Raw genomic sequence first — 10,809 nt, forward strand, 5'->3', positions numbered from 1 at the left:
AGAAATAAAAAAAATTATGAGAAGTATCATGAAACACTTATCTAGAAGAATTGAGATTGGCAAAAAGCGTGCTCAAAAGAGGCATAAAAAAGAAGAGAAAAATAAGAGCCAATGAATCCTAACAAGAGCGGTGCCCAAAAGAAAAACCTCTTGATTAAAAGATTGAACACAACTACGAGGGTAGCAACACGGACTCTGAGCCTGAACCCTTAGTTTTTCCCTTTTTGTTTTGTTAAGTTTCCCCACCTTGCACCTTAGCCCCACTACAACCCAAAAAGCCCTCGAATAATGTGTGTTGTGTGTTTTTGTTATGAAGGTATCTGTTATTCAAACCTAAGAGTTGACCATGCTTTGTTTTGAGTATCTGTTATATATATATATATATATATATATATATATATATATATATATATATATATATATATATATATATATATATATATATATATATATATATATATATATATATATATATATATATATATATATATATATATATATATATATTATATATATATATATATATATATATATATATATATATATATATATATATATATATATATATATATATATATATATATATATATATATATATATATATATATTCTTTGTTAATAGTCTTAAATCACATTTTCTTTAAACCGATTTAGTTCATCAAATTAAATTGTATTTCTCTCTTATATAAGAATTAATAAGAATATCTCATATATTTTATTATATATTTATAATTTTAATAAAACCATAATAAAAACATTTCACATATTTTAAATAAAAGTGTATTTTTAGTGTAAAATAATTTTATACAATCATTTAATAAAATTTTAATATTCAGTCATGTCATGTTAATATTTGTAGCGGTGAATTTTTATTTATCCAACACAATATTGGATAGAGTTATCCTTTGAGTAAATTATTTTGAAAAAAAAATATTTCATTTAATAAATAGTTAAATGAAATAAAATTAAAAATTATGATGTGATTGATTGAAGGTCAATTTTTTTTTAATGAATAGAGAAATTGTCCATAATAAAAATGCATATTCCTTTTTCTCTTTTCAATAAGTATATACACTATTTCCTTAAGAAAAGAATACACAAACTTAAATCAAGAAACAGCAACCGCCTAGAAAACACATTGGTTTTTGTCCTTGTCTAAAAAATCAAGATGAACATTAAACTACACAAGAAAAAAACACAAACAATTGTTGATATATACAACACAATTTATGCTGAGAAGCCAACACATATCACTACGTGCCCATAGTTTAGAATCTCACAAATCCATGTGTCTCAACAAACTCCTACTCATATTCTCATCATATAAGCATTGCCAATATATACTTTTCAACCATGCTAAGAACCCTTCATCAAGTGTCTTTCAAAACTCAAAGAACATAAAGAACATTTATCTTAGAAAGACTAGTTTGCTGTTTGTTGTTTGAGGTACAGATGTCAACTCGTAGGTATGCTTTTGGAAGAGCTGATGAAGCTACACATCCAGATTCTCTTAGAGCTACCTTAGCTGAATTTGCTTCCACTTTCATCTTTGTCTTTGCTGGAGAAGGCTCTGGCCTTGCTTTAGGTTTGTATATATACTCAAAATATAACCTTGTTGCATACCTTAAAAACTTGTTATAGTTTGAATGTTATGTTGTGTCTGTTTGTTGCAGTTAAGATATACCAAGATTCAGCTTTCTCGGCTGGTGAATTGTTGGCAGTTGCACTTGCTCATGCATTTGCTCTATTTGCTGCTGTGTCTTCTAGCATGCATGTATCTGGTGGACATGTGAATCCAGCAGTCACATTTGGTGCTCTTATAGGTGGCAGAATCTCTGTCATTCGTGCTGTTTACTATTGGGTTGCTCAACTTTTAGGTTCTATTGTTGCTGCACTCTTGCTTAGGCTTGTCACTAATAACATGGTAAACATTTTCATCATCTGCGATGAATTCTGGTTGAATTGACTTATTTGAATTTATCGATTGAGTTATGATTTAGTGAAATATGATTCAATATCTGAATGATACTTAATATTTGATACTTTTGTTTGAGCAAAACTTGTTTTTGTGTGTTATTATTAGACTCTAATCATATGTAATGTAAGATGAATTTGTTCTTTCAGATAAGTTAAACCATGAACTATTTTAGCAGTTACCTTTGATTATTATATATGTATATCAACTCTTCATATTAAGAGTGTCTCACATAAGACATATTTCATAATCGATATCAACACTCATTAGTAAGAGTGTCATCTATTAGTGTCCACGCCTATTAGTGCCCATATGTCAAACTCATGGGCACACGAATCAGACACATGTTTCAGTGATCGATATCAACACTAGTGTCCACGCGTGTCAGACACATGGGCACACGTCAGACACATGGCACACGTGTCAGACACATGTTTAAGTGATCGATAACACCTCATATATTAAGAGTTTCATCTATTAGTGGGCAATGGGCACGTGTTAGAAATGTTTAAGTGATCGATATTAACACTCCATATAAAGAGTGTCATTTATTAGTGGGCACACGTGTCAGACACATGTTTCAGTGATCGATATTAACACTTCATATTCATATTAAGAGTGTCATTTATTAGTAGGCACACATGTGAGACACATATTTCAGTTGCACACGTGTCACACGTGTCAGAAACGTTTTTATATTAACACTCCATATAAAGAGTGTCATTTATTAGTGGGCATATGTGTCAGACACATGTTTCACGGATCGATATCAGTGTCAAATACGATAATATTTTAGTGAACGAAATGAAGTGGCTTCATACCACTTCATATAAAAAGTGTGTCTGACACATTAATATTAAGCATTCCATTTATCAGGAAGCACTTTAATATTAAGCATTCCATTTATCAGGAAGCACTTTAATATTAAGCACTTTAATATACTGCATGTCAATGCTCGACCCCAATCACATTGATTAAATTATCATTATCTACTTTTATAAATGACATAATTATAAAAAAAGAAAGGATTTTCAATAATAATTATAATATAAAAAAAAAGATTTTCAATAAAATCTGATATAGTGTTGTGGTTGTTGTTGATTACAGAGACCAGCAGGGTTTCATGTAGGAGTGGGTCTAGGCGAAGGACACGGCCTTCTACTCGAAATCATCATGACATTTGGGCTGATGTACACAGTATATGCAACAGCAATTGATCCAAAAAGAGGCAACATTGCAGCCATTGCACCTTTAGCAATCGGTCTCATCGTCGGTGCAAACATCCTCGTCGGCGGGCCATTTGACGGAGCATGCATGAACCCTGCACTTGCTTTTGGCCCTTCTTTGGTAGGCTGGAGATGGCACTCTCATTGGATCTTCTGGGTTGGTCCATTCATTGGTGCAGCATTGGCATCACTCATATATGAATATGTTGTGATCCCAACAGAACCACCTCATGCACACCAGCCTCTTGCTGCTGAAGACTACTAGTCATCATCACTTTTGTCTATCAATCAATGTATGTGTGTGTGTATTGTATCAATTTGTTTTTACCCCTTTTCTGTTTCCTATTATGTATTTTAATATTCCTACTGTTTTTTGGGGTCTCAGGGTATGTGTAACTGTGTAACTGTGTTGTATTGTCTGCTTCAAATATTGAATAAAATGAGACAATTGCCATTAACTAATACAAGTGTGCAAAACATAAGAAAATACAAGTTTTTGAAAGTTTCAGTAATTCACTTGAGTACAAGTTTCAACTTAATGAATAATGCAATGTTACTTATTCCAACAAAAATAAATAGTGAACACTATACATCTATGGTTTTCTTTAGCTTGTAAAATCTGGCTACCCAAGGAGCAAGCTTTGTGTTATGAGGTGTTCTGGGAATGAGAGAGTAATAATCAGACCAAAAGCAAGGATTGAGTTTACGAGAGAACTTTTTGTCAGCATAGAGGCAAAATGGTAGCCATTTGTCTCCTCCATTCATTCTTCTCTTTCTTTCTCTTGGATAAGCTAAGGGTGCTTGTACATACCTGCAATTATGTTAAACACATGAATTTCAGACAAAATCAGTACAAATATCATACAAGTGTTTGCGCAACACATGTTGAGGTTTGCATAGTACAACAAACAACAATACTGATAATAGTAATAAATAAAAATGAAAAATACCTTATGCCATCTACAACAGCATCCCAACAGAAGTGAGTATGACCAAACACATGGCAAGAAGATGCATGCTCTCTTCCCTGAGCACCATGTATAGACCTTATTCTATCTTCAAGAGGGTCTGAACCAATTACTTTCGGAAGCTTGGGATAGAATAACATCCTCTTTTCTGGACAAAGTTCTTGCCTGTGAAGAAACATGCTAGCAAATATAAGCCATAACCAGAACAAAGTGGGAACCGACAAAATAGCTGTAATTCGAATCGAACAACAGATTAATCACCTTGGAACAAAGTGGGAAAAGGTAATGATGTGATCACATGTCTTCTGAATCTCCTTTATACTTTCCGTTTGTTTATCATTGAGTGCATCAAAATATAGAGAGAGGGATGTATCTCCATTTGAAAGTCCATTGGGCCAGTTACATGCATAGAAGTCCTTACATGCCTAAGGATAATATAAATAATAAGAATGAAAAAACTAATACTATAGCTGTGTGGAGAAGAAGAAAACAACAAAGATGTAAGAGAACTCATGAATCTAAATTAAACATTCGAGAATTCTTATAATTTGAGTTGGAACGAACCTAACTTAAACCCTACAAAATTGAGGCGAGGAAAATTTGCTACTTATAAGCTATTTTTCAGACCATGTTTCATCTAATGTGAGAGTGAGACTCTTGAGTAAGACATAGTCCTCATGTTTAGAACTGGATATATGGGATGTGATCCGAGTCCAAATGCAAGTGTCCCAACCCAAGAGATCTTGGATAGACTTTGAAAGTTAAACTATTGTAGAATTTGAATTTCGTGTAATTCAGTCCTACAAAACAGACTTGTAAGATGAGGAATGTCTCACTTATAAACTCTTACTAACCAACCAAGCCTTATCTGACTAAATGGGGTCAGGTATATAGATTAACTTCATAATGTTCTATCCAGGACCATGCTACTCTCCAAATCGTTAATCTCTAGGACTCTTAATAAAGAAAAATTAACCTTGTATAGAAGCTTTAATCACAACTCTTGCAAAAGCTTAAGTTGTTACTTAGGTTATGGCTTATGAGTTAAGACAGTCATAACTAGTTCAGCGTATTGCTGCATAACAACTACCAAACCATCAGAAGCATATGGTATTTTCACGCAACAGTAGGAAACATTTTTAGAATCTTTATATTTTGCTTATTAGTTACATGATTGACAACGCTCGTAATGTTCAAATCATGCATATATTAACCTAAACAGAAATTAGTATAAAGTTTGTATGCAGATAGTCCCTAATCAAGCACCATGGGAAATTAAGCGCATGATCAGACCATCTACGTTTTTTGAATGGCTTACTAGGAGATAAGAGAATAGTCACCATCTCCAAAGACGGGATGCGATAGCCTGTTATGTCCTCCTCTTTATCAAAGCTCTGTGAAACAAGCAGATCGAAGAATTAAACAAAGTGATTTAAAGAAACACTTTGGATTGAATCCAACACATGTTATGGAAGATTAAGGAACTAGAAACTGACACTACATAAGTAATCACCTCATGGTACCAAGAGAACAAAGGAATGATCCCTAATGCACCAACAACCATTGGATTTGTCTCGACTCCAATTCTCTTACATGCTTCGAGCAATTTGTTAAACTTTTCAACCGAATCAACCTGCAGAAAAATCCGCAAAAAACTATCAAAAAGTATCGCAACAAAATTTCCAGGAACGAGGATAGCAGTAAGTCTGGTTTTAATATCATGTATAGCAAAACAAACACGCACTAGCGTCTGTTTAGATTGGCTTATTTGAATTTATCTATTAGTATAAGCACTTTTGAAACTGTCTGGAAGAGCTTATGGAAACAGATTATGATAAGGGTACAATGACCTTACATAGTTTTGTCCCTCGCGACGACACCAAAGATCATGATTTCCCGGAACATAGAAGACATGTTCAAATCTCTCTCTCAAAAGAGACATTGTAACAACAAACTTGCTATATGTCTCAGCAACATCACCAGCCACAAGAAGCACATCATCCTTATATTTCACATTTGACAAACACTCCACCCACTTCAAATTCTCATCATAATCAGTATGCAAATCAGAAACCACAAACACACGCAAACCATTAGACTTTCCTCCAAAAGCAGAAGACAATATCTGTGGCCTTCTAAGGTCAAACCTTTTCAGTCCATAGCTACAGCTAACAGCTACTTGTTTAGAGAAACATGAAAATTCATGATTATGAGGCTGTTGAGACAGTTTCAGAGAAAAAGGGCTAAACCTTACCACCATTAATTTTTATCTACAAAGATTCAAATTGAACAAAAAAATGGAATCAAGTTAAACAAATTTCAAAAGGGTGGTTGATAATTGGGATTTAACAAACATCAAAATTCAAAATTATGTTCAAAATTGGATCTTGAGGGAATACATTGGAAACATCGAAGAATATACTCAAAATCAGAACAAAACAATAACAACGTTAGAGATTGAAAAAAAAAATATGTACCTTGTTGTGTATTGAACAGCGATTTTACGAGAAATTAGTCAAATTGATGTTAATGTTTTATAGGTCATGTGATTTTCAAAGGAATAATTTGTAATTAATTACATTAAAGATTAAAGAGGAAACTATATATTATATTTATATTGCTTGAAATAAAAATTGGAAATTATATTAATATTATAGTTAATATAGATTAGTGTAAATCCATTTTAAACTATATCCATTTGTTCTAACTTTAAATTTTTTTTTTCTTTTTTACTTTCTAAAATAATTTTAATAATTTCCTTTTAAAACAGGTAAAATTTATTTCAAACATACTTTATAAATTAAAAGATTAACTTTAACATCAAATAACATATATATATAATATTAAATATTAAAATAAATTTGAAATTACATAATTTTTTTAAAAATACATCTCAAAAATATTTTTTTATAAAAAACTATTCAAAAATTAAGTAATTTTTAAATTTTTTTATATTTAAAATTTTTATAATAAAATAATGAAATACTTAAACTAATATTTTATGAAAAAATATTTAAACTAATTTTTTAAATTTATTTTTGAAAAACTTCTTTTTAAAGTTTATTTTAAAAATATAATACTATAAAAAAAAATTAAATTAAGGTTAAAACAAAAGTTCCATACTTTCATATTTTATTTTATAAAATAAATTTAAAAAAATTTGTACTGATTAATTTCAAAATTATTTACACTAACCAATACATATCTTTTAAATGTGTAAATTTTAACAATAGTAAGAGTTTAATTTGTAAAATAGTTGTATTAGTAAAATGGGTTTTCTATTAATATTATTATATAAAATTAATCTTTAATAATTAATACTAGTTTAATAGAATAAAATTTTAATAATGATATTAAATTATCATTTTTCATTTATTTTTCCCTTTTTTTTTTACTTTTAAGTGATTCAAATTTAAGTCAGTATGATAAATTATAAATTATTATACTTTCAAATATATTTATTCTTAACAAAATCAAATTTAATGAAAAACCCTAAATTTTTAGAATATAAAATTAAATGTTAAATATATTTTATCCTTCTAAATATACAAACATTCACCTTTAATATTTTTATTTAAAAAATTGAAATTTGTTTCTTTAAATCTTTTATTACTAAATTTAGTTTTTTTTCTAACTTAGCTAAGGCATGAATAATGTTCGAACATTAACTTATTGAGTTATAGGTTAAAATCATAACTGGTCATACTAGATCTTGATCCTAAACTTGACTCAATGAAAAAAGGCTCGAAAAAGTCCAAACTTGACCTAATGAATATAGTGACTTCAAGACGATGACGTCTGGAGGCAAAATATTTATTTTAATATCGGTTGTCTAGCAGAAGATTCTAGGACATGTGAAGTAGACATAGACCTGCCCAAAAAGCACTTGATCCCGGCAGAAAACTAAATCACAACCATCAGATAACAAAACGAATTATACATTGACATCTATATGGCTTAAACGATTATGATTGAATCTAAGGGACAATAACCTTTAGGAAACTTTAATAAGACTCTTATATAAAAGACCGCAAACATCAAATCAAGGTATACACTCTCGAAAATCTAAAACCATTACTCCACGCCTCATTCAATTACTAACAAGAGTGTCAAAGTGTTTCACAAGTACTACTCCCACATTCCTCAAAACCGAAAAGGTACTCTGAAGGACGAAGCATCATTAGACGTTGCCATCTTTTCGATTTCCATTGTTGGGATATTTCGGTCTAGATAGGATCATTAGTGTCGTATGCGGGAATAGTTTTACACATTATTCTCTTTTCTTTCACGATAAGATGAAACTTTTAGGTGGCACATGAGGTTCAGGCACTTACCTCCAAATCAGGTGGATGTTTAACTGATGGGAGTACATGTCTGTCGTGGAAGGAAACATCAAACCACCCTCCCTCCATTGGGACGATCTAATGGTGAAATGATTATTTACCAACAGAATAGGCAAGTACCTTTTAAGTTTCTTCATCAATAATTTCTACACATCTTCTAACAAGAGTTGTTGTTTCCTCTAACTAGAGAATGCACTCCTAAAAAACACTCACACCAATGAGAGGCCCCCTATCTTTCTACGATGAATAGCAAGTCAACAATGTCCCAAATTATCAAATAACCATTATCATTGTGAAAATGGCTTGACGTGACTTGTGACACATATTGGTATACCATATAAACTCATGCGATATCAATGTAGGTTGATGCATAACAGATGGTGAGTTTACGTCTCATCCTACAACCATACCATGGAGGAAATTTACAAGGCTTTAATGGAATAGTCACAAGACCCCTTGAATATGTAGAACTTATAATGGCATTTAGGACCGACTACGAGATGAGAATAATAAAAATAAAACTCCCAATTATATAGTGTGACTCCATCTATAATTGTATCCTCAGTCGCCCTTTATTGGAGACCTTATGAGCGATTTCTTCAATTGTTCACCTGAAGATCAAATTCCACACATAGAAGGATCGGATTGTGGTGTTAAAAGTCAGTTTTGCATTGTCACATGCTTGTTTTCTAGCTCTCCTCACGAAGCATACAAATATGGACGAGTTTCATGACCTATGTAAAAAGGTCAAAGGAACACTAGAACTAGATTCCCAACTAGAGGAATCCTTTCCAGAAGAACCTCAAAGAGATGACAAGGTTACGACGAAGAAGGCATGGAAAATATGGAGATACCCAATACCAATTAGACACTTCACCACCATTTACATGAGAGGAGATCCATCAAAAACCATCATGATAAGGGTCGACCTACACGAACTTGCGCGTGAGGTCCTGATGGAATGTTCGCAATAGAACCATGATCTGTTTGCATGGTTAGTAATGGAAACTCTAGGCCTTAGATTCGAAATAGCATGAAATACCTTAGCTCTAAAAATTGATGTCCCTTTTGAGGAACAACATGAGCAAAAAATGTCACTTGAAAAGGTCGAAGCCACAAAGAAGGTTGTAAATAAGCCCCTCAAGGATGGATTCATAATTGAGGCAAGATACACAATCTGGTTCTCCAATGTCGTATTAATAGCAACTGAAAGCAAAACATATTCAAGAATTATGTGTATCCAAGTACAGAAAGTGTCAGAGAAGCCAAACCTCCTAAGCACCTTGATGAGGAATTTCCAGTTGAGAGTGTCAAAAGCCTTAGATATGTCCACTATCATTATTAAATTACCACCATGTTATTTCTTGTCTATGAGGTTAGCCACTTCAGAGACTAAAACCCCTATACACGTGTTATACTTTATATTCCTACCATGAATAAAACCCCTTTGTTCCTTGGAAACCAATAAGGCATTATAGTAGCAAGCATGTCATCTATTATCTTGGATATTATTTTGAACTTGAAGTTGGCAAGGGCAATAGGCCTAAAGTTATCCATCGAGTTAGCTCCTTTGACTTTCTAGATGAGAATGATAGTGTTGGTGTTACAGTTTGGAAGAATCCACCCAGTAGTAAAGAATTGAAGCACAAAATTACAAACATCTTTCTCAATAATATCCCAGTAGGTTTGAAAGAATGAACCTCCAAACTCGTCTAGCCCGTGAGAGCTATTCTTATTAAGACTTAACACAACTTTGACAATTTCCTCTTTTGAATGGGTTTAAGTGATCAGGTCATTCATATGAGAGTTCACTAGAAAAGGAATGACCTCTTCAATACTACTATCCTAAAAAGTACCTGCAACACAAAAAATGTTAGTAAAAAAAATTCATTGTATGCTCTGCTAGCCCATCAGAATCACTGATGATCTCATTTCCATCTCTGAGGTAAGTTATGATGTTCTTGGTGTTCTTTATTTTGTCCATTATGTGGAAGAATGATGTATTTATATAATCATTTTTGTGCCAAGAGACTCTAGATTTATGATTCCAAAACATCTCCTCCTTGGCCAAAGCAATTTCCACCTCCAACTAGGCCCTTTTCTCTTGATCTCTAAGGGAGTCAGTGATGCCTGTGGCACTAATCTGATTTTGATGCCTTGAAGCTTGAGGGAAGAGTTACTAGCCATTAGGTGAACATTCCCAAAAACATTCTTGTTCCAATCTTTGAGTTTAGATTTTAGGATTTATAGCTTTTTAGTAAGGATGTACATAGGCCATCTATAACATGAGTGTCCCAA

At 32.2% G+C, this 10,809-nt stretch overlaps 2 protein-coding genes across 2 annotated transcripts; one reads left to right on the forward strand and one right to left on the reverse strand.

Moving 5' to 3' along the window:
* Positions 1-1,244: 1,244 nt before the first annotated feature.
* On the forward strand, positions 1,245-3,658 carry LOC127132058 (probable aquaporin TIP-type alpha). Its single transcript, XM_051060931.1, has 3 exons — positions 1,245-1,584; positions 1,673-1,923; positions 3,082-3,658. Exons 1-3 carry the CDS (start codon positions 1,452-1,454, stop codon positions 3,463-3,465), a joined length of 768 nt encoding a protein of 255 aa, XP_050916888.1. The 5' UTR covers positions 1,245-1,451; the 3' UTR covers positions 3,466-3,658.
* On the reverse strand, positions 3,522-6,766 carry LOC127132048 (uncharacterized). The gene is made up of 7 exons (XM_051060920.1): positions 6,646-6,766; positions 6,024-6,438; positions 5,682-5,801; positions 5,509-5,562; positions 4,430-4,593; positions 4,151-4,333; positions 3,522-4,011 (listed from the first exon to the last, which is right to left on the reverse strand). The coding sequence occupies exons 2-7, from the start codon at positions 6,426-6,428 to the stop codon at positions 3,786-3,788; spliced, it is 1,152 nt and encodes a 383-aa protein (XP_050916877.1). The 5' UTR covers positions 6,429-6,438; positions 6,646-6,766; the 3' UTR covers positions 3,522-3,785.
* Between the last annotated feature and the right edge of the window lie 4,043 nt (positions 6,767-10,809).

Source organism: Lathyrus oleraceus, chromosome 1 (genome assembly GCF_024323335.1).
Source record: "Lathyrus oleraceus cultivar Zhongwan6 chromosome 1, CAAS_Psat_ZW6_1.0, whole genome shotgun sequence".
NCBI classification, from domain to species: Eukaryota; Viridiplantae; Streptophyta; class Magnoliopsida; order Fabales; family Fabaceae; genus Lathyrus; species Lathyrus oleraceus.